The 24,818-nt window shown below is 46.0% G+C and overlaps 1 protein-coding gene and 1 non-coding gene across 2 annotated transcripts in view; both read right to left on the bottom strand.

Annotated features, from left to right (window-relative positions):
* Positions 1 to 17,630, bottom strand: part of JPH3 (junctophilin 3) — a 97,655-nt gene extending 80,025 nt beyond the window's left edge. The window contains exon 1 of the mRNA XM_040329385.1: positions 17,060 to 17,630. Within this exon, the coding sequence (XP_040185319.1) occupies positions 17,060 to 17,441 (382 nt within the window). The 5' untranslated portion in view covers positions 17,442 to 17,630. The remainder of the gene's footprint in view (positions 1 to 17,059) is intronic.
* A 7,117-nt stretch (positions 17,631 to 24,747) lies between these two features.
* TRNAG-GCC lies at positions 24,748 to 24,818 on the bottom strand. Its single transcript has one exon. It is a non-coding gene; the product is annotated as a tRNA-Gly (tRNA).

The raw sequence follows: 24,818 nt of genomic DNA on the forward strand, positions 1-24,818 counted from the left end.
GTCCTACACAGGCCACTGGAGTGGCAACTTAAAATGTACAATGTAACAATAATAATAACTTCCAAATAATGAAATGAGAAGTCCTAAACAGGCTGATGGGGTGGTAACATAAAATAATACACAAAGTAACAAAATAATTATATTATTATAATGAAATGTGAAGTCCTACACAGGCCGCTGGAGTGACAACCTAAAATGTACAATGTAAAAAATATATATATAATAATAATATAGATAATAATAATAATATTAAAAACTTCTTCTGCAATCCCCCCAAAAAAGTGAAATGTGACACAGGCCACTTTACTACATATACAATGTAACAAAATAATAATAATAACAATAATAAATAAGAACCTCTTCCTCAACCTCCAAATAATGAAATTAGAAGTCAAACACAGAAAGCTGGGGTGATAGCATAAAATACAATGTAACAAAATAATAAAAATAATAATAACCTCAAAATAAAGTTATGTAAAGTCCTACAAAGGCCGCTGAGGCGATAACATCAAATATACAATGTAACAAAATAATATTAATAATAATAATAGCAACTTCTCCCTCAAGCTCCAATGAATGAAATATGAAGTCCTAGGAGGCCAGTAGGGTGATAACAGAAAATAATATACAATGTAACAAAATAACAATAATATAATAATAATAATATAAAGTCCTACAAGTGCCACTGGGGTGAAAACAAACAATGACATAGAGTGTAACAAAATAATAATAATAAACATCTTTGTTTCTGGTAACTAACAATCATATTTCTATTGCTATTAACCCGCAGATAACGGATGATTTCTATTTATAATCAGTATTTTTCATTTCAATCGGAAATGACAACATTTTGCGCTAGGATTACACATCCAAATCTAATAAAAAGACATTTAGAAAGCTGCTGACCCTGTGATTTAAAAATCGATGGAAACCCAAAATTGAAAAATTGCCATTTTTAATAAATAATCTTGTTTCCTTTTTTTTGCATTCTTTGTCACATGTCTTGGTGCTGCTGATCTCCCGCAGTCTCTTTGCAGCCAATTCCTATCTATACGCACGCTGGCGTTTCCCAGGGAAGGTTTTCTGATAATGACAACAGCTGTAGGGTTTTATGACTGGAATATGTAGCATCAGCCACTTTTAGTCTCCATCGGAAATACTTTTTCTTATTACTTATTTGTCGGCGGAGTGAAATTGCTCTTTCGGATTTTGTGTGATTCTCACAATGTGTATTAAAAGCTGCAGCATGTCAGGTAGACCCCGCCTCATTTCCTGGCTGAAGGACATTTTGCATCATCTAGTCCTTTCCTCCCTAGCCTAACTGTCCATGACCCCACCCCTTTTTATTCATTGGATTTCAGTTCTTTCAATCATGGAGGCTCAGCATTATGGGCGTTACCTAGGGTGGTCTATGCATTTTGAAATAGCTCTGCCCAATAGCCAGCCCTCTGCTCGGATCAGGACTGAGGGCTCTTAAGAGGAGTACTGACTGAGGCGGGTGCTGTGATGTTTTCAGGAAACTATGAACAGCAAACTGTCAGCCCTTCCCAGAGCCATCTCTTCCATGCATTGCTGTCAGTCAGTGCAATAATACCCCCAGCATTGTTGTCAGTGGATACAATAATAACCCACAACACTGGTGTCAATGGATGCAATAATAACCCCCAGCATTGGTGTCAGTGGAGACATTAATAACCCCCAGCATTGGTGTCAGTGGACACATTAACCACTTAAGCCCCGGGCCTTTAGGCAGCTAAATGCCCAGGCCAGGTTTTGCGATTCAGCACTGCGTCTCTTTAACAGACAATTGACGTCCTTTTTTTCCCACAAATAGAGCTTTCTTTTGGTGGTATTTGATCACCTCTGAGGTTTTTTTTTTTTTGCAGTATAAACAAAAATAGAGCGACAATTTTGAAAAAAAAAAACAATATTTTTTACTTTTTGCTATAATAAATATCCCCCAAAAACATATATAATTTTTTTTCCCTCAGTTTAGGACGATACGTATTCTTCTACCTATTTTTTGTTTAAAAAAAATCGCAAAAATCGTTGTCAGAGCACCGAAGCCGCGATACAAGGAAGTGAGATGGCGGCGGGGGAGGAGAGGAATGAGGGCAGCTGCGAGGTCTTCGATCTCAGGTAAGTAATTCATAATGAGCTAGTATGACATGCATACTAGCTCATTATGCCTTTTTCTTGCAGGGTGTATTTTTTTTTCTTTTGGTGGGTTTACTTCCTATTTAACAATACATTTCTATTAAGCTTGCTATTAAATTGGCCGTGTTGGGTAAATTAGTTATTTGTTAAATATAAAGTTTATTTATTGTTGTTTTGTGTCTTCAATATTTATTTTTACCTGACGATCAGCTCCTGAAAAGTCCCAGTCCCTTGCTGGGTATATGGTGCTATTAGGGGCCAAGGTTAGGAGCCCCCTTTAGGTCACGTCCATTAAATGAGATTTATATGGGGACGTTGTGTAGTACTTTGAAAGCCTTTTATTACAGTCGAGTCGGAATGATTTCCATGGTATATCCTCTCGAGTGCACATTGTTCCCCATGCTGACCCGCAGATTGGATCAGCCAACTAAGACAAGGCACGTCTGATGCTCCGCACATACGCTCTGCAGGCTGGATGGGCCTAAAGGCGTACCAGCCTTTTCTCGGGACATTCCGAAACAATCAAGAGGCAGCAGCATGGTGGCTCAATGATTAGCAGATTGGGCTTGCCATAAGCACTGGGTGCTGGGCTCAATTACCAGCAGTCTGCCTGTTGCTTGGGGCTGTCCCCTGCCACCCCCCAGGTACCGCTCAGTTAAATCGTATGTAAAGCCAGAATTTTTTTCTGTAGTCTTGGCTAGATTGACAAAGAGTTAAAGGGGGGGTTCACCCTAAAAAACACTTTCCCTTATTACATTGCCCCCCCACATTACAATACGATTAGGCCTGTTATGTTTTTTTTGATGCTGTACATACCTTCGTACAGCTATTCACCCGTGGCTTCGGGGTTGCGAGTCCCGCGGGAGTGGGCGTTCCTCACATGCTGGTGATTGACGTTTTGACAAAAAAACAGCTCCCCCCGTCGCGTATGCTGCGTCACGACTGGTGAAAGGAGCCGAACGGCGAGTTGGCGCTATACTGCGCCTGCGCATCGCCGTTCGGTTCCTTTCGCCAATCGTGACGCGGCTTACGCGACGGGGGGGAGCTGTTTTTTTGTCAAAACGTCAATCACCAGCATGTGAGGAACGCCCACTCCCGTGGGACTCGCAACCCCGAAGCCACGGGTGAATAGCTGTACGAAGGTATGTACAGCATCAAAAAAAACATAACAGGCATAATCGTATTGTAATGTGGGGGGCAGTGTAATAAGGGAAAGTGGTTTTTAGGGTGAACCTCCCCTTTAAGCTCACCACACATGTTACAATCTGACTGTACCGTCTCCTTTAGATCTACCAACAACTACACTACATTACCAAAAGTATTGGGACGCCTGCCTTTACACTGAAGTTCTGTACCCACGCAAACATTTTTAAAAAAATGTAATATTTTTTACTTTTTGCTATAATAAATATCCCCCAAAAATATATAAAACATTTTTTTTCCTCAGTTTAGGCCGATACGTATTCTTCTACCTATTTTTGGTTAAAAAAATCGCAATAAGCGTTTATCGATTGGTTTGCGCAAAATTTATAGCGTTTACAAAATAGGAGATAGTTTTATTGCATTTTTATAAAAAAAAATTTTACTACTAATGGCGGCGATCAGCGATTTTTTTTTTCCGTGACTGCGACATTATGGCGGACACGTCGGACAATTTTGACACATTTTTGGGACCATTGTAATTTTCACAGCAAAAAAATGCATTAAAAATGCATTGTTTACTGTGAAAATGACAATTGCAGTTTGGGAGTTAACCACTAGGGGGCGCTGAAGGGGTTATGTGTGACCTCATATGTGTTTCTAACTGTAGGGGGGCGGGGCTGGACTTGTGACGTCATCGTGTTTCCCTATAACAGGGAACACACGATCAATGACAGCGCCACAGTGAAGAACGGGGAAGCTGTGTTTACACTCACCTCTCCCCGTTCTTCAGCTCCGGGGACCGATCGCGGGACTCCAGCGGCGATCGGGTCTGCAGGTCCCACGGCCGCGATCACGGAGCTTCGGACCGGGTCGCGGGCTCGCGCCCGCGACTCACGGCTTGTGCTTGTGCCCAGCCGAGCCATTCTGCCAACGTATATCTGCAGGAGGTGGTCCTTAAGTGGTTAAGCAGTAGAGGTTCTACAGGATATGTCAAGGGCTGCAAAACCACATTGGGCACTGTGGACTGAGAGGTCAAGGAGAGAAGCAATGAGTCGGGTTTGTTAATGTACAGACCAGAGAGTACGCATGTCAACTGAGCAACTCAGTTACATAGTAGGTGAGGTTGAAAATAGACACAAGTCCCGCCTATGTGTGTGATTGTATGTCAGTATTACATTGTATATCCCTGTATGTTGTGGTCATTAGGGTGCTTATCTTATAGTTTTTTTTAAATATTAATGCTCCCCGCTGAGACCACCGCCTGTGGAAGGGAATTCCACATTCTTGCCGCTCTTACAGTAAAGAACCCTCTATGTAGTTTAAGGTTAAACCTATTTTCTTCTAATATTAATGAATGGCCACGTGTCGCCGTTATACGTCATCACTTTAAAGATGAATATCTCGGTAACGGCAGCAGCTGCTGCCACAATCGAGATATTCACCTCTTCAGTGGGCGGTCCGGTACACGATAACGGTGGTCTCCGCCGCGAGATCGCCTCCGTCGGTAGCGGCGGAGGCGATCGGGACCGTTCGGCTGGTGACTGGGGACGAGACTGAAGGAAAAATCTCCTTCACCCGTCCCCATAGCTCTGCTGGGCGGAAGTGACGTCAAAACGTCAGTCCCGCCCAGCGTCTTAAAGCAACATTTTTTTTTTTGTCATTTGAAAAACTTACATTTCCAAATTTTTTTTTTTTTTGCATTTACGTCTAAATATGAGATGTGAGGTCTTTTTGACCCCAGATCTCATATTTAAGAGGACCTGTCATGCTTTTTTCTATTACAAGGGATGTTTACATTCCTTGTAATAGGAATAAAAGTGATAATTTTTTTTTTTTTGTATTTCAGTGTTAAAAATTTTAAAATAAATAAAAATAAATGCGAAAACCCCCCCAAAAATTTTTTAAAGCGCCCCGTCCCGACGAGCTCGCGCGTAGAAGCGAACGTATACGCGAGTAGCGCCCGCATATGAAAACGGTATTCAAACCACACAAGTGAGGTATCGCCGCGATCGTTAGAGCGAGAGCAATAATTTTAGCCTTAGGCCTACTCTGTAACTCAAAAAATGCAACCTGTAGAATTTTTTAAACGTCGCCTATCAAGATTTTTAAGGGTAAAAGTTTGACGCCATGCCACGAGCGGGCGCAATTTTTAAGCGTGACATGTTGGGTATCATTTTACTCGGCGTAACATTATCTTTCACAATATATAAAAAAATTGGGCCAAATTAATGGTTGTCTTATTTTTTTATGTAAAAAAGTGAATTTTTTCCAAAAAAAGTGCGCTTGTAAGACCGCTGCGCAAATACGGTGTGACAAAAAGTATTGCAATGACTGCCATTTTATTCTCTAGGGTGTTAAAAAAAAAATATATAATGTTTGGGGGTTTTAAGTAATTTTCTAGCAAAAAAAAATGGTTTTGTCTCGTAAACACCGACTCTGAAAAACAGGCCCAAAGCTAAAGTGGTTACATTTTTTTTTTTTCATGTATATAATTTTTTTAACAATCTTAGTCATATTACTCACGTTTTACATATGGATCGCCGCTCGATTGCCAATTTCCCAAACTGATATAACTTTTATTCTGCCTTGCTGGCATTTTCGATATTGCTTGTGGGCATGTGAAGCCCACAAGCACTATCTTCCCGGGACACGGTTGTCAGGGCACCAGTCCTGCCCAGCTTCAAATCCTGCATATGCGCGGCAGGTCAACGCTATTGCGCTTGCCTGTATCGCGCGCGCATGCGCGGTATGGCCGCGCGCACGGGCTCGCTCCACTTTCGGCCAATCAGAGGCCTGAGCGGCCTATTTAAACCAGCCTCTCCCTCCTGTCAGGTTGCTGGCTTGTCACAGCACCTGAGATTCCCTTCTGCTGTAGGTCCTGTTTGTTACCCGGATTACCTGACCTTTGGCTGACGTTTCCCGGATTGCTGCTATCTCCTGCCCCTTGACCTCTAGCCTGAACCTCGGACTTCCTGCTCTCTCCAACCCCTGACCACGGCTTGTCTCTCAGACCTGTCTTCAGCCCTGCTTCCTGTTTAAAGTGCCTTGAGTACCCGGACTGTCTTTGTTTGATCCTCAGCTGTTCCCAGCGGGCTGCTTCCTACTCAGTTCCTGGTCTACGCATCAAACCTCCACCTCACTGCCGGTACCGGTGCCTCCCGGCACTTCCTTCCCCCTGTTCCAACCCCAGGGGGCGGATCGCGCTAGGTTGCAAAGGTGAGCCGCCCTCAGCATCACGGCCTTGGTAAGTTCACCCGTGATAACGGTGCAGCTGAGCGACCAGCATGCACCGCCCATTCTCGCGCATGCGCAGCATCAACGGCTCGCAGCGCCGTACCCTTAAGACGTTGCCATCACAACAGGCGGCGTCATTGAAAGTGCCCGCCCCGTTGTGATGGCAACGAAGCCCTCGTCGCTGCCCACTGACTCCTGGGAAATGATGACATGTATCTCCCAGGAGCACCAGCGAGCACGGGTGCCGAGGGAAATGACGTCAGGCGCCACAGAAAGGAAGTGGCAGAATACAAAGGACCCATAGCAACAGTGCTGAAGGGGTGAGAAAAAAATGAAAAATCCAAATGTTTTTGCTGATGCATAATTCTGTTGATTTCTGCAAAGTTGTTTTTTTGGGTGGAACTCCACTTTAGGTGTAAAAGGGATCCAAGCATCAAAAAGGCGGTAGATTAGAGTGTGAACAGCTTGTCAATAAGGTTTCATAAGAAGGCAAAGCCAGTATATATGATGAATCGTACCAGGCGCCTTCTTACATCTCCAGAATATATCGTCAATTGAAGAGTATAGAGCAGGGGTCCTCAAACTTTTTAAACAGGGGACAAGTTCACTGTCCCTCAGACCATTAGAGGGCCGGGTCCTTCAATGCCTGAAAAAAAAAACCTGAAAGTCCCCCAACCTGTGCCCATTATTGCCACCTCACCGTGCCCATCATTGCCGCCTCACCATCATTGCAGCCTTACTGTGCTCTCATTGCAGCCTCACCGTCACTGCCGCCTTACTGTGCCCTCATTGCAGCCCGCCTCACCATCATTGCAAGCCCCCCTCACCATCACTGCAAGCCCCCCTCACCATCATTACAGCCCCCTACCATCATTACAGCCCCCCTCACCATCATTGCAAGCCCCCCTCACCATCATTACCAACCCCCCCAACCATCATTACAGCCCCCCTCACCATCATTACAGCCCCCTCACAATCATTGCAAGCCCCCCTCACCATCGATACAAGCCCCCTCACCATTGCAGCCCCCCTCACCATTGCAGCCCCCCACCATCATTACAAGCCCCCCTCACCATTGCAGCCCCCCACCATCATTACAAGCCCCCCTCACCATTGCAGCCCCCCCACCATCATTACAAGCCCCCATTAACCATTGCAGCCACCCCACCATCATTACAAGCCCCCCTCACCATTGTAGCCACTGAAAACTTTGGGCGTGCTGTGATAGTAGTCCCACCCTCCTCCTAGACTAGCTCATGTGATAGACAGAACGCTGCGTCTATCACACAAGCTGGTCTAGAAGGAGGGCGGGACTTTTATCCAGCTGTTGTAGGACTGCAAGTCCCATCATGCCTCTGCCTTTGGGAGTCACACTTGTAATTGTCAGCCTTGCAATGCCTCATGGGACTTGTGGTTCCACAACAACTGGGGGGCACCCAATCACCCATGGCCTAGATCAGTGGTCTCCAAACTGCGGCCCGGGGGCCCATTGCTTGCTTCTATCTGGCCCTTGGGACACTATTCCTCCAACTGACATCAATGATGAGGCACCATTCCTCCCACTGATGCCATCAATGTGGCACTATTCCTCCCACTGACACCATCGATAGGGCACTGTTCCTCCTACTAAGACCAATGATGGGGCACTATTTCTCACCATCTATGGGGCGCCATCTACGAGGCACGGTTCCTCCTACTATGACCAATGATGGGGCATCATTCCTCCCACTGACACCATTAATGGAGAACTATTCCTCCTGTTAAAACCAATAACGGCACAATATTTACTCCCACTGATGCTGGGACATTTTCTATTCACACTGGCTACAGTGCGGCCCCCCTGAAGCCTGAAAGACAGTAAACTGGCCCTTTGTTTAAACAGTTTGGAGACCCCTGGCCTAGATGATGCTGGATGTCCTCCAGCCAGCAAAGGAGGTGTCTCTATCTGACTTGCCGCAGCTTCTATTGGACATTGTGAGAAGCTCACAGTGTGCGGTGAAATCAGAGGAAGCCATTTCAGTCCAGGAGAGGAGCCGGTACAACTGTGCGAGACTGAAGGGAAGACACAAGGGTACTGCTTTAAGGGCACATTCTGTGTTTGTGGCCGACAGCGAGCAGAATTGAGAAAATCAGCAGGGGGTCCCAGCGATTTGCTGCAGGAGGAAGCCCCATTGAAAGCAATGGGAGGACGCGGACACCTGTAGAGTAATTGAAGGCGTTCGCAGGTAATCGCTATGCGGTGATTACCTGTGAGTGGTCGGCCCTGGACGCAGCCAGTGCTTCCCTGTACTGCTAATGAAACACACAAAACAAACTCGCCAGGTTTTTTAACTACTTTCTACTCTATCCCCCCAAAATAAGAGTTTAGTTTTAGATGTGCTGTAATTGGCTTCTGACCAGTGATGGCGGGAATTTGTGGTAGAACGTATATTTAATTGATGTCGCAATTATAAAATAAGTCATCAGAATTTGGTTCTTACAGTTCTCATGCACCAGGATCAGCCTGTTCTCTGTCCTAATGAATGGCAATAGGACATCGCATAAGGTGTCCTAGGACTGAACCATCCCTTGTGGGACCTCATTTGGAAGATCTCCCAGGTATTACACATTAAATATTAGTTTGCTCTGTCCACTGCATTCCATTTATCTTTTTCTTTTTATAAAAACACCATTTACACCTTTTTTCATTTTCCCAATCTTAATATTGCTGATCGCCAGCAGCCTCTTTCCTCCAATTCCTGTCTATATCAGTGGCGCCTGGGGCTCAAAATTTTTTTGGGGGGGGGCGCAAACGAAAAAAAATAAAATAAAAAAATTGCAGCCTCAAAGCCTCACTGTGCCCGTCAAATGCAGCCACTGTGCCATCAATTGTCACCACTGTGCCATGCCATCAAATGCAGCCACTGTGCCATCAATTGTCACCACTGTGCTATGCCATCAAACGCAGCCATTGTGCCATCAATTGTCATCACTGTGCCATGCCATCAAACGCAGCCACTGTGCCATCAATTATCACCACTGTGCCATGCCATCAAATGCAGTCACTATGCCATCAATTTGCACCACTGTGCCATGCCATCAAACGCAGTTACTGTGCCATGCCATCAAACGCAGTCACTGTGCCATGCCATCAAACGCAGCCACTGTGCCATCAATTGTCACCACTGTGCCATGCCATCAAACGCAGCCACTGTGCCCCTCAATTGTCTCCACTGTGCCAATTGTCGCCACTGTGCCCTTTAATTGTCGCAAATGTGCCCATTGTTGCCACTGTGCATGTCACTGTGCCCTTTAATTGTTGCCACTGTGCCCATTGTCACCACTGTGCCATGCCATCAAACACAGCCACTGTGCCCCTCAATTGTCGCCACTGTGCCAATTGTCACCACTGTGCCCTTTAATTGTCGCCAATGTGCCCATTGTTGCCACTGTGCATGTCACTGTGCCCTTTAATTGTTGCCACTGTGCCCATTGTCACCACTGTGCCCATTGATGCCACTGTGCCCTTTGTCGCCACTGTGCCCATTGATGCCACTGTGCCCTTTGTCACCACTGTGCCCATTGATGCCACTGTGCCCTTTGTCACCACTGTGCCCATTGATGCCACTGTGCCCTTTGTCGCCTCTGTGCCCATTGTCGCCGATGTGCCCTGTAAAATGCACTTACCTTACTCCTTCCACGTCCCTTGATGTCTTCTCCCGCCTTGGTGACGCTTCAGCCAATCAGGTTACCGATAACCAGAATTGGGGAACCTGATTGGCTGAGACGGCCATCAGTCTTATCCAAGGAACGCACACCCCGTGCGTTCCGAGGATAAGACATCCGGGAGCTGAGGGCTGTACTCGGAAAGCCTATCAGAGCCGCTGGCTCTGATAGGCACTTCCGCACAGCCAACCAGCTGCCGTGATTCAGGTGGTCGGCGCTCAAGTTCCGTCCATCTCTGAATAGACCAATGCAATGCATGAATGTATGTTATTAGACTCAGTGGCGGGCGAGAGCCAGAGGGGGCGGCGCTTTCTATGGACGAACCGCCGCTGGTCTATAGCTCTGGACCTACTTACTGATGATGATAACAGTGAACCATGCCTGTGTAATGTGTGTCTGCCCAGCCCAGAGACTGAGCGTTGTCACCCTATATTTTGGAAGTGTCCAAACAAACACCTTTAAATAAAAGGGATGTCGTGAGCAGAAAGGTGCTGCAGTAAGCAGCCGACTCAGGCTTTCAGTGGTTTGCTGGGAGGCTGAGCCAGGTGCCGGTCCAGGCATGTGGGCGGATCCTGACTCCATTGTCACAATCTTGCCCGAGCCTTGAGTGGCACTGTGACATCAGCAGACAGCGGGCTCTAGCCCGCTGTCTGCTGAAAACGGGTCACAGGAGTGCAGAACGAACTGCACTCCTGTAATCCACAGGAGGAGTACAGCCAAACAAGCTTTGGCTGTACTTCTCCTTTAAAGATGTGTAGCTATAGATGCACATAGCCTGGCTCAGGAATGAGCATGCATTTCTGCCCTCCTAGCAAGCGACTTTCTACGGGGGTAGACACAGAAGGGGAGCAGACCGCGCCAGTAGGGGACCCCAGAAAAGGGCGTTTGGGGCCGCTCTGTGCAAAAATATTGCACAAAGCAGGTAAGTATAACATGTTTGCTATTTTAATAAAAAATAAAAAACCCTTAACAACTGCCTTGGAAATACATTAGATGTTACTTCAGGTAAAATGTGTAAATCGCATGCCGTTCCTGAAGTCGTACTGGTGTGGCCGGGGGCTTAAAGCTGCAGATTCTAAACGACTGAAAACATTCAGAATTATATTATCTTGAACAGGGTAGTGTTTGGAGTTATATATACTCTAAGCCTGAATTCACACTTATGTGATATGAATGGGTGCGATTCTCATGAGGATTTTTGCCGGAGTTCAGTGCAATTTTGCATTGCGATTTGTGCTAAAGACAGTGCAAATGTAATGCAAATTTCATGCGTTTTTGGATGGAATTGGGCGCAGCAGCGATTTTTACGAAGAGGGAAATGTGTAAGGATCTACACAGGAAAAGCAGCATTCGCACACATCTGAACACAAGGTGCGATTTCATGTTGGTTTCCATTGATGTCTATAGTGAGGAAAAGAGCAGTAAACTCGCACAGGACCCTTTTTGTTGCTGCCTCGCATTCCCATAGCAATCGCTACACATAGATGCGAATAACTATTATTGAAAACATGGATGACATGCGAATCTAGGCTTTTTGTAACGCATCAAATTCACATCAGTGTGAACCGCCACTAAAACAGACTAAGATGGGGATGAGTAGGCGGAGCTAGGAACCTTAATGATGATGGGCCATATTCTCAGTAGAGTTACGACGGAGTATCTCAGGAAACTCCGTTGTATCTTTCTTTTTTGACCCGGGTATCTATGCGAGTGATTCCTAGAATCATTTTCGCATAGATACGCTGAAGATCCGACATGTGTAAGTCACTTACACTGTCGGATCTTAAATGTAATTCGCCGCCGGCCGCTAGGTGGCGTTTACGTTCAGGTGTCATTTGTTTATGCAAATGAGCATGATACGCCGATTCACGAACGAAATCGCGTTGCGTAACCGTCGCTTACGTCGTTTGCCTAAGCGTAAGTTTACCCCTGCTATATGAGGGGTAACCTTACGCCAGTCCCACGTATGCCATGTTAAGTATGGCGTCGGGTCTGCGTCGTCTTTTCCCGTCGGGTACGTCGTTTTCCTAAGTCGTTCTTGAATATGACTTTCCGCCGAGAACTGGAGCATGCGCACTGGGCTATTTTTAGCCCGGCGCATGCGCAGTTCGATCGAAACGGGGGCGCGCTTAATTTAAATATAAGCCGCCCCCTTTGAAATACGCGGGGATACGCCGGGCCTTTTACACTACGCCTCTGCAAACTACGGAGCAAGTGCTTGAGGAATACGGCACTTGCTCCAGTAAGTTGCGGCGGCGTAGTGTAAATAGCTTACGCGATGCCGCCGCGATAACTTATATCTGGGGTCCATGAAAGATATAATGAGCAAGAAGGAGATCCAATGAAATATATCAATGTTGGGTGGAGCGCAAAAATAACAGAACGCTAAATCCACACCAACTGCAGAAAGGCGCCTGAGGCTGGAGGTAGAAAATAAGAGCATTAGAGATGCTGGAGGTATAAAATATGAACATTAGAGGGGCTGGAGGTATAAAATAAGAGCATTAGAAGGGCTGTAGGTAAAAAATAATAGCATTAGAGGGTCTGGAGGTATAAAATAAGGGCATTAAAGGGGCTGGAGGTATAAAATAGGAGCATTAGAGGGGCTGGAGGTATAAAATATGAACATTGGAGGGGCTGGAGGTATAAAATAATAGCATTAGAAGGGCTGTAGGTAAAAATAAGTGCATTAGAGGGGCTGGAGGTAAAAAATAAGTGCATTAGAGGGGATAGAGGTAGAAAATAAGAGCATTAGAGGGGCTGGAGGTACAGAATATGAGCATTAAAGGGGCTGGAGGTAGAAAATTAGAGCATTAGAAGGGCTGGAGGTATAAAATAAGGGCATTAGAGGGTCTGGAGGCAAAAAATAAGAGCATTAGAAGGGCTGGAGGTATAAAATAAGGGCATTAGATGGGCTGGAGGCAAAACATAAGAGCATTAGAAGGGCTGGAGGTAACAAAATAGGAGCATTATGGAGGCTAGAGGTATAAAATAGGGGCATTCAAGTGGATGGAGGTAACAAATAGGAGCAATACAGGGGCTAGAGGTATAAACAAGAGCAATACAGGGGCTGGAGGTATAAAATAGGAGCATTAGAGAGGTTGGAGGTATAAAATAGAAGCATTTTAGGGGCTGGAGGTATAAATAAGAGCATCACAGGGGCTGGGGTATATAGAAGGAGCATTAGAAGGGCTGGAGATATAAAATAGGAGCATTAGAGAGTCTGGAGGTAAAAAAAAAGGCACATTAGAGAGGCTGGAGGTATAAAATAGGAGCATTACAGGAGCTAAAGGTATAAACTAGGAGCATTTTAGGGGCTGGAGGTATAAATGAGAGCATCACAGGGGCTGGAGGTATAACATAGGAGCATTAGAGGGGCCAGGAGTATAACATAGGAGCATTAAAGAAGGTAGAGGTATAAAATAGGGGCATTAGAGGGACTTCAAGTATAACATAGGAGCATTATAGAGCATAGAGGTAAAATAAATAGGCACATTACAGAGGCTGCAGGTATAAAATAAGACCATTACAGGGGCTGAAGGTATAAATAAGGCCATTGGAGGGGCTGGAGGTATAAAAATAGGGGCATTAGAGAGGCTAGAGGTATAAAATATGGGTGATAAAAGGGGCTTGAGGTCTAAAACAGGAGCATTAGAAGGGCTGGAGGTATAAAATAGGAGCATTAGTGAGGCTGTTAATCTGGAGGAGGAAGCAAAGACGGAGGCTGCTCTGTCACAATTGAAGTCTCTAGAGAAAAGCGCTTATTGCAGCCTCACATGCAAGGCCCATATTAACTCTTGGGTTAGGCCGCTGGTACCTGTAGGTCTCTAACTGATGGGGAACTATAAATGCCAGCATTGTCTTCAATGCAGGGACTTCCAGAGCAGCTAGGGATTGACCAGTTACTGATCTCTACTATAGATTAACACACTGCTACAATATTAAATTACTGCTACCAAATTACAACACCCGGGTCAGTAGCTTTGATCCCTACATGACCTGATCACCGCCACTTTCCTCGAAAAAATCCCTGCAAAGCCTTTCACAAAGTCTCAGAATAATGAACCGTTCACTTATACATCATGGCAGCCATCTGCTTTGTTAAAGTTGCAGTTGTAAAAACTGATTTGTTAAATTTCTTTGAATCTTCATTTAAAAAGGCCATTTAAAGTGATCCAAATAAACAGGCAAAGTGCAGTGATTGGGTTCAAAGTGCAGTAATCCAGCAACCAATCGCATTTCCATTTACTGCAGTCAAATAGGAAAAAAGGAAAAAATCCTATTGGCTGCAACGGTTAGTGCAATGTGCTCACAGGAACTGCACACTGAGGGAATAAAAATGGGACTACGTTTTATTTATAAGGTTTTCATTTTATTTGGACGGCTCATCAAACCCGATCCACCCTCATCAAATGAGCCCCTGCCCGAGTGCCCAAATACCCATGCACACATCAAGTTTACCATGTACTTTGAGATCATTCCAATGTAATATCTGCATCTCTCTTACAATATTCAACATCAGCAACATTTGGAGAATAAGCATCCCTTATGTCAGGCAGCTTAAACTGTGCCAGTCTGTGCCACCGCAGCTCTGCCATTTACCCCACAGATGGCAGCAAGAACAGCAGCTTCTGAGACAAGAACCAGCACAGGTGCTCATCAATTTTTTGCCAACGATAGAAAAGAAAATGTATTTGATGGCAGAATTTTTTAGTGACGCCTTTAGAGAGATGATTTCTGCCCCATGTGCCAGCTTCTGGATCATGCAGAATCAGGACTCCTTCTGCAAACATAGGCCCAACCAGCAAACCTCCATCTGTTCCCTGCCAAGCAAGGCTGGTATTACTTCCACCCCCAATACATCACCCTAAATCCCGAGATTTCCTAAGATTCAGTTTATGTCTGGACACCTTGCCACCCTTCTCTGTTGCCCATCATCCTGCTGTACTCTTACATGCCCCAACACATTGCCATCCACCCCTGGGCCCAGCACCCCCTGCCATTCTTGTCCCATCCATCTGCCATCCTACCCCATTCCCTGTCACTGCTATCTTCCCCATGTCTCAGGGCATCCTCCCCAAGCACTTTCCCTTCTATCTCAAGCCCCAGGGCTCTGCCATCCTCCCCCATGTCCCATCACCCTGACACCCTCCTCTCTCCAATCTTGCCCAATGTCACAACACTCTACCAACCTTCTCCATACCAGCTTGCCACCCTATCCATACCCCTACAACCCCCCCCCCATACCCCTGCTATCCTCCATAACCCTATCAACCTACCCCATCCTATCACCCACCCTATATCCCTGTCATCCCCTGCAATGCCCCACCTGTCCCTGTGATCACCCATACCCTGTCACCCACACCCCTTGTAATCCTCAATACTTACTGCATCCACCATACTCCTGTGATTCTATATACCCCTGCCACCCCCTATACTCCTGTAAACCCCTATACCCTAGTCTCCCACCATACTCCTGCGATTCCCCATACCCCTGTCACCCCCCTATGCCCCTGTAATCCATCATTCTCTGTCACCCTCTATCCCTTGTGATCCTCCAAAATCGATGCCATCCCCCACACTCTTGTGATTCCATATATCAGTGCCACCCCTATACTCCTGTGATCCCCCTCTTCACTAGTCTTCTACCATACTCCTGTGATTCCCCATATGCCTGCCATCCCCCTATGCCCCCATGATCCCCCATCACCCCTTGTGATCCTCCAAAGCCTATGCAATCCCTCATTCTCCTGTGAGTCCATATACCCCTGTCACTCCCTATAGCCATGTGATCCCCCAATATCCGAGCCTTCCCCATACTCCTGTGATTACCCATACCCCTGCCATCCCCCTATGCCCTATGATCCCCCATGCCCATCACCCCCCACACCTTGTAATCCTCCAAAGCCTACACAATCCCCCATATTTCTGTGATTCCATACACCCCTGCCACCTCCTATACCCCATGATCCCCTTCCCTAGTCTTCTTCCATACTCCTGTGATTCCCATTATGCCTGCAGTCCTTCTATGCTCCCTTGATCCCCCATACCCTGTCACCCCCACCCCTTGTGATCTTCCATACCTATGCCATCCCCCCATACTTCTGTGATTCCATATACCCCTGCCACCCCCTATACCCTTGTGATCCACCCATACCCTAGTCTTCCCCCCTACTCCTGTGATTCCCCATACCCTGCCATCCCCTTATGCCCCAGTGATCCCCAAAACCAGTCACTCCCCACCCCCTGTAATCCTCCAAAGCCTATGCCATCCCCCATACTCTTGTGATTCCATATACCTCTGCCACCCCCTATACCCCCACGATTCCCCATACCCTAGTAATTCCCCATACAGCTGTGATCCTCATACCCCTGCTATCCCCCCATTCCTGTGATACCTCTGCTATCCTCAAAAATACCCTCATAGCCCTATGATCACCCCATACCCCTAAGTATGCCCCCATATCTGTTATCCCCTATATTTCTGTGACCCACATATCAGTTTGGTCCCCCATACCCCTGTGCCCCCAACTCTATACCCCTGGGCTCTTTCCTTATACCCCAACTCTATACCCATGGGCCCTTTCCTTATACCCCTGTGCCCACCTATGCCCCCCATAGCGCAGCTATCCCCATAATCCTCCTCACATCCCCTGTGCCCCTCAGCTCCCGTTTATTTTGGTGACCCCCCTATAGATCTGTGACACCCCGTTATACTGTGTCCCCCACACACCCCAATCCTGCAGTCAGTAGGTGTCGGTTGGGGGACCCCTCTCTGCCCCCCGCAGTCAGTAGGTGTCGGTCGGGGGACCCCTCTCACCTCCATCGGAGTAGGTCTCGGTGCCGTAGCCATCCTGTAGCCCGTTGGTCCAGGTGCCCTCGTACTTGGCCCCGGTGCCGGTACACTCCCGTACCCCGTAGCGCCCCTTGAAGCCGTTGGTCCACTCTCCCCGGTACAGCCACTTGCCCTTGCTCTCCAGGCCGATGCCATGCCGCTTGCCCTGCGCCCAGGTGCCCCGGTAGGTGTTCCCGCTGGGCCAGGTGTAGACCCCGAGCACCTCGAAGCCGTGTGACCAGGAGCCGCTGTACTCGCCCTGCCCCTTGGGACCCGTACAGATGCCGTGCCCGTGAGCCTTGCCATCCTGCCAGCCTCCGCAGTACGACCCCCCGTCATCGAAATTAAATCTGCCCCCACTGGACATGCATGTAACTGGCCGGGGCCACTGCACCGAGATCAGGGGCCCCTCCGATGCTGCATGCTCAGATCCCCGGCGGGCGCCCCAGCAGACCGGGGAGGGGGGGAGGAGGGGGAGAGAAGAGCGGAGGAGGAGCGGGAGGAGCAATGCAGCTACCCGTCCGGGAGAAACCGCCCCCTCCGCCACAGCCAATGAGAGAGACGAGGGACACACCGGACCCGAGATGCCCCAATCCTATAGCCGATACCCCCCGTATAGAGGATACCCCTCCGGTATGGATGATGCCCCTCCGGTATAGAGGATACCCCTCCGGTATAGAGGATACCCTATTCTATGAAAGATTTACTCATCCATCTAGATGACACCCCTCTGGTATGGAAGATGCCCCTTTCCTATTGAAGATGCCCTCTGCTATGGAAGACACCCCTTTACTATAGATGGTACTCATATCCTATGGAGGATACCCCCCTCTCCTATGGAAGGTACCTCTCTACTATAGATGATACCCCTCCAGTATGGAAGAAGCCCCTTTCCTATGGAAGATGCCCTCTGCTATGGAAGACACCCCTTTACTATAGATGGTACTCATATCCTATGGAGGATACCCCCCTCTCCTATGGAAGATACCTCTCTACTATAGATGATACCCCTCCAGTATGGAAGATGCCCCCTTTCCTATGGAAGATGCCCTCTGCTATAGATGATAACTCTCCAGTATGGAAGATGCCCCTTTCCTATGGAAGATGCCCTCTGCTATGGAAGACACCCCTTTACTATAGATGGTACTCATATCCTATGGACGATACCCCCCTCTCCTATGGAAGGTACCTCTCTACTATAGATGACACCCCTCCAGTATGGAAGATGCCCCCTTTCCTATGGAAGATGCCCTCTGCTATGGAAGGTACCTCTCTACTATAGATGATACCCTTGCCCTATAGATGAATCACCTCTCCTATGGAAAATAGCCCCCAATAATGGGAGATACCCCTTTCCTATGGATGATACTCCTCTCCTATGGAAGATAGCCCTCTACTATAGATAATACCCCTCCAGTATGGAAGATGCCTCTTTCCTATGGAAGATGCCCTCTACTATTGATGACACCCCTCCAGTATGGAAGATGCCCTCTGCTATGAAAAGTACCTTTCTACCATAGATGATACCCCTCCAGTGTGGAAGATGCACCTTTCCTATGGAAGATGCCCTCTACTATTGATGACACCCCTCCAGTATGGAAGATGCCCTCTGCTATGAAAAGTACCTTTCTACCATAGATGATACCCCTCCAGTGTGCAAGATGCACCTTTCCTATGGAAGATGCCCTCTACTATAGATGACACCACTCCAGTATAGAAGATGCCCTCTGCAATAAAGGTACCTCTCTACTATAGATGATACCCTTGCCCTATAGATGAATCACCTCTCCTATGGAAAATAGCCCTTAATAATGGGAGATTCCCTTTTCCTATGGATGATACCCCTCTCATATGGAAGATAGCCCTCTACTATAGATATTACCCCTCCAGTATGGAAGATGCCTCTTAAATATGGAAGATGCCCTTTACTACGGAAGGTACCTCTCTAGTATAGATGATACCCCTCCAGTATGGAAGATGCCCTCTGCTATGGAAGGTACCTCTCTACTATAGATGATACCGTTGTTTGATGGATGAAACCCATCTCCTATGGAAAATAGCCCTCAATAATGGAAGATAGCCCTCTACTATAGATGATACCCCTCCAGTATGAAAGATGCCTCTTTCCTGTGGAAGATGCCCTCTGCTATGGAAGGTACTTCTCTACTATAGATGATACCCCTGTCCTATGGATGAAACCCATCTCATATGGAAAACAGCCCTTAATAATGGGAAATGCCCCTCTCCTATGGAAGATAGCCCTCTACTTTAGATGATATCCCTCTAGTATGTAAGATGCCCCTTTCTTATGGAAGATTCCCCTTTGCTATGGAAGGTATCTCTCTACTATAGATGATACCCCCTCCAGAATGGAAGATGCCCTCTACTATGGAAGGTATCTCTCTACTATAGATGATACACCTCCAGTATGTAAGATGCCCCTTTCCTATGGAAGATAGACCTCTAATTTAGATGATTGCCCTCTAGTACGTAAGATACCCCTTTCCTATGGAAGATTCCCTTTAGCTATGGAAGGTATCGCTCTACTTTAGATGATACACCTCCAGTATGGAAGATTCCCCTTTCCTATGGAAGATACCCTCTGCTATGGAAAATATCCCTCAATAATGAGAGATATCCCTCTCCTATGGATGATAACCCTCTCTATGAAGGATAGCCCTCTCCTAAAAATGATAACCTGCTGTTATGGGAGATACCCCTCTGCTATGGAAGATGCTCCACTCCTAAGGATGAAACCCATCTGCAATGGAAGATACTACCTTCCTACGAATGGTGCCCTTTTTCTCCAGCAGATGCCCCAATGGAAGATGCCAATCTTCTGTTTTTAACACCCTAATGTCTCCAGTAAATCTATGAATGATGCCACCAGTGATGCACCTTCTTCTGTAGATGGTGCCCACAGTGATACCCCTCTTTTGTGGATGACGCCCCCTCTTCTGCAAATGATGCTCATAGTGATACCCCTCTTTTGTTGATAACTGCCTCTCTTCTGTGGATGATACCCCTACTGATACCAGCTCTTTGAGGATGATGCCCACTCTTCTGTGGATAATCCCTTCAGTGATACCCCCTCCTATGGATGATATTCCCCTCTTCTTTAGTTCATGCCCTCAGTGTTGACCTTTATCTTATGGGTGATGCCCTCAGTGATGCCCCTTTCTTATGGATGATGGCCCCATGATGCTCCTCTCATATGGATGATGCCCCAGTAATGCCCCCTCTCCTACAAATGATGCCCTATATCCTCTGGATGATGCCCCTTTCCTATAGATGATGAATGCCCCTCAGTGATACCCCTCTCCTATGGATGATGAATGCCCCCAGTGTTGTCCCTCTCTTATGGGCGATGCCTCCAGTGATACCCCTTTACTATGGATAATGTTTCACCCAGTGATGACCCTGTCTATGTTATCTCCCCCCCCTATGGATGATGCATGCCCCCTGTGAAGCCCCCTATCCTATGGATGATGCCCCCTTGCTGTGAATGATGTTGCCCCCAGTGATGCCCCTTTCCTATGTATGAAGCCCTTAGTGATTCCCTCTCTCCTACAGGTGATCTCCCCAGTGAAGCTCCCTCTCCTATGGATGATGCCCACAGTGATCCTCCTATCTATGCTGCCCCTAGTGATGCCACTCTCCTATAGATGGTGATGTCCCCTCTCCCATGGGTGATGCATTCAATTATGCCCCCTCTCCTATGGACAATGCTACCCCCTATGTATGCTGCCCCCAGTGATGCCCTCTCTCTTACGGATGATGCCCCTTCTCTTGTGGATGATGCCCCCTCTTTTTCTGCACAGAATCTTCTAGCATGGGCCACCTAATATAGCACAGCCCCAGCCAGAGCTCAGAAGAAGAGGCATCACTGAGCGGGTCACCTCATGACTATATGTGATACAAGGTGTCTGTATGTGATACATTGTACATGTTATGTGTGTGGATAGTTTGATGTATGGTATTGTAATTTGTGTATTATGTGTGATATATTGTATTGTGTGTGATATATTGTACTGTGTAGTACATGTGATATATTGTATTGTGTGTGATTTATTGTACTGTGTGTATTATATATTGTACTGTGTGTATTATGTGTGATATATTGTATTATGTGTGATATATTGTACTGTGTATTATGTGTGATATATTGTATTGTGTGTATTATGTGTGATATATTGTATTGTGTGTATTATGTGTGATATATTGTATTGTGTGTATTATGTGTGATATATTGTATTGTGTGTATTATGTGTGATATATTGTATTGTGTGTATTATGTGTGATATATTGTATTGTGTGTATTATGTGTGCTATGTTGTACTGTGTGTATTATGTGTTACAATGTTTCTATTTATACTGTACTGTGTGTGTCTGTGATATATTTAACAAACTGAAGTTAGCTGCCCGATGACCCCCGACCGGCGCGCATCATCTCGCATCAGTAGAGAGGAGAGAAGAGATTACACTTTTCGTCCGCACACCCCCCCCCCCCCCCCAGTTCTCTGCTCCAGGGGGGCCCTACCTAAAGCCGTGCAAGGGGCCCCAAAATTTGTGATGGCTGCCTACACTGTATAGAGACTGCGTGTGTCTTAAACTGTATAGAGACACAAAAGAAATGCAAGAGTGGAACCAAACATGCCTACCAAACTAAAGGCGGACCACATCAACCTGGGTCAGCTAGTCAAAAAATGACAATGCATAATTAACTGTCGGTGGTAGATCTGTGGAGGCACTTTATTCCACTCCTGAAACGCATCTCCATCCCTGGATAGTGTTAAAAAAAGGGGGGATAGGGTTGGGACTTTACATGAGGCATATGATAGAACTACCACAGGCCTCCATCCCTGTAAATGGATAGAAGGGGGGGGGGTTTGGGACTTTAAATAATATACGTTTTTAGTAGTATGTGATTAAATATATATATATATATCAGGAGTGGAATAAAGTGCCTCCACAGATCTACCACCGACAGTTAATTATGCATTGTCTTTTTTGACTAGCTGACCCAGGTTGATGTGGTCCACCTTTAGTTTGGTGTTATTTTGGTTTGGTAGGCATGTTTGGTTCCACTCTTGCATTTCTTTTGTTTTTCCAGTGCTCTTTTTTGCTAGACCAACTATAGGAAGGGGCGGGTTTAGGTGATCACCTGCCCCCTATCTATTGATTAGCACTCCTGTGCTCCTATTTAGGAGACTTTAAAATTCATAGTTAGGACTGCAGTACACAGAGTGCCTTGACGTTGGCCTGCAGCTCATACAGGTATTTGCAAATACATGCAACTAAACCTCTGTTTTTAATGCATACAGCTAGACAGATTAATTTGGTTTAGTGCTCTTTTGGTTGGTAACTTTGAGCCTGGCTATTTTGGAAACATTTTTTATATTCCATATATATATATATTTAATTGCATACTGCTAAAAACGCATCTCATTTAAAGTCCCAAAACCTCCCACCCTTCTATACAATTACAGGGATGGAGGCCTGTGGTAGTTCTATCATATGCCGCATGTAAAGTCCCAACCCTATCCCCCCCCCCTTTTTTTTATATACAGGGACCATGTGTGTCTATTACTCATTGATTGATATATTGTCTTATGAATTGTAGGGGGCATTAGGTGAAGGGATCACAAGCAACAGGAGCCTTCAGCATGAGTCCAAAGAATCAACAAACTGGTACATTTATGTGTTCAGATATCCAGTCCCCCCTCCCCCTTCCCATTCCTGGATCACGTTTTAATTATTCACACTATTTTTATTTATTTTTTTGTCAAAGTTCAATTGAACAAGCTACCATGCACAGCTGCACCAGATTCTGCACTCTCCAGTTTTAGTAAAAACGACAAATTGCTATTGTCGCTAGCTGTGGACAAGAGTATCCTTTATTGTAACCCCCCCCCCCCCCAATATCTACCTGTTACCTTCCAGTTGTAGGAAGAGACACACGGAATTAGATCAGAAGATGCTCTCATCTCTCAGTCATGCTGCCCCAATGCTGACACTCTAATCTCACCTCTTTACAGTAACAGCTGCAACAGTGACACCTACAGGTGATATACCAAACTCACAAACTTGATACCATGGAGGACATTAAAGTGGATGAAAAAACAAATGTCTTCAATAAAAGAAACCATTATATTTATAACCCATTAAAAATATTAAATTAATAGCTCATCTCTGGGCAAATAAAATAGTGCCTCTTCTACTGATGGAGACTGGATTCAGTCTATATTCTTGGCCTGCTGATGACGGCCCTTTAGACCCCTTTCATAGTGCAGCACTTTTCAGGCATTTTAGCGTTAAAAATAGCGCCTGAAAAGCGCCTCTCAAGCCGCCCCAGTGTGAAAGTTTAAGTGCACTTGCGGGACAGGAAAAAAAGTCCTGTAAGCAGCATCTTTGGGGCGGTGGAGGAGCGACATAGGTGTGCGCAGCCTGTTGCATTAGGGTGTGCACCTGAAAGCTCAAACACACGGTACTGATCTCTCACTGTGTTCATTCAGAAAGGGAAGGGGCCGGTAAATGACATTACCCCTTCCCCCACTCATCCTGAAATATCATCTATGTGTGCCCACTGCAGTAGCCAATGGGAGAGGAGGGAAGCCTGCCATGCTGTGGGAAGGGACACCAGGCAGCAGGGGGGACCTGCACTGCAGGGAGTTATTAGAGTGTGCCTGGGCACACCTGGCACCAATGAGGAGCAGTGTATACGCTCCTGCACTGCCCCTGCCCATTGAAATTAATGGGCAGAGCTGTCGAAGCACCTGCAAAGCGATTTGTCAGAGCTGCAACATGGGCGCTATTAACCGCTTCCTCGGCTACTAGCGGGGGTTAAAAGTGCCCCGCTAGCAGCCGAAAAGCGGTAAAGGTAAAACTAGCAGCGCTTTACTTTCAATGCCAGCACCGCCCCAGTGTGAAGGAGGTCTTATTGTGATGTCACTGCACTTGAGTCTTCAGGACCTGAAAGGGTTTTATCGATGGATGGTCAATGGGATATGAATAAAAAATATATTAATAAAAATGCCATAAAACTATCCCCTATTTTGTAGACGCTATAACTTTTGCGCAAACCGATCAATAAACGCTTCTTGTGATTTTTTTTTACCAAAAATATGTAGAAGAATATGTATCGGCCTAAACTGAGGAAAACATTTTTTTTATATATATAGTTTTTGAGGATATTTATTATAGCAAAAAGTAAAAAATATTCCTTTTTTTTATTTTTTTCAAAATTGTCGCTTTATTTTTGTTTATAGCGCAAAAAAACAAAAAAATGCAGAGGTGATCAAATACCACCAAAAGAAAGCTCTTTTTGTGGGGATTTCTTTACTAAAAATATGTAGCAGAATACATATTTCTGAAGAAATAATTTTTTTATTATTTTTTTTATTGAATATGTTTTATAGCAAAATGCAATTTATTTATTTATTTATCATTTTTTTTTTGTTTTGTTTATGGTGCAAAATAAAAAATAAACACAGTGCTGATCAAATACCACCAAAAGTAAGCTCTGTGGGGGGGGGGGGGGGGGGGGGATTACATACATTTAATTTATGGACAGCGTTGCATGACCATGCAGCTATATGTTAAAGTAACGAAGTGCAATATCGCAAAAAAATACCTGGTCAGGGGTCGAAAAACAAATATTAAAAAACAGACCTTGCATTGGCCGGGAATCGAACCCGGGCCTCCCGCGTGGCAGGCGAGAATTCTACCACTGAACCACCAATGC

This window comes from Rana temporaria, chromosome 11, assembly GCF_905171775.1.
Source record: "Rana temporaria chromosome 11, aRanTem1.1, whole genome shotgun sequence".
Classification (NCBI taxonomy): domain Eukaryota; kingdom Metazoa; phylum Chordata; class Amphibia; order Anura; family Ranidae; genus Rana; species Rana temporaria.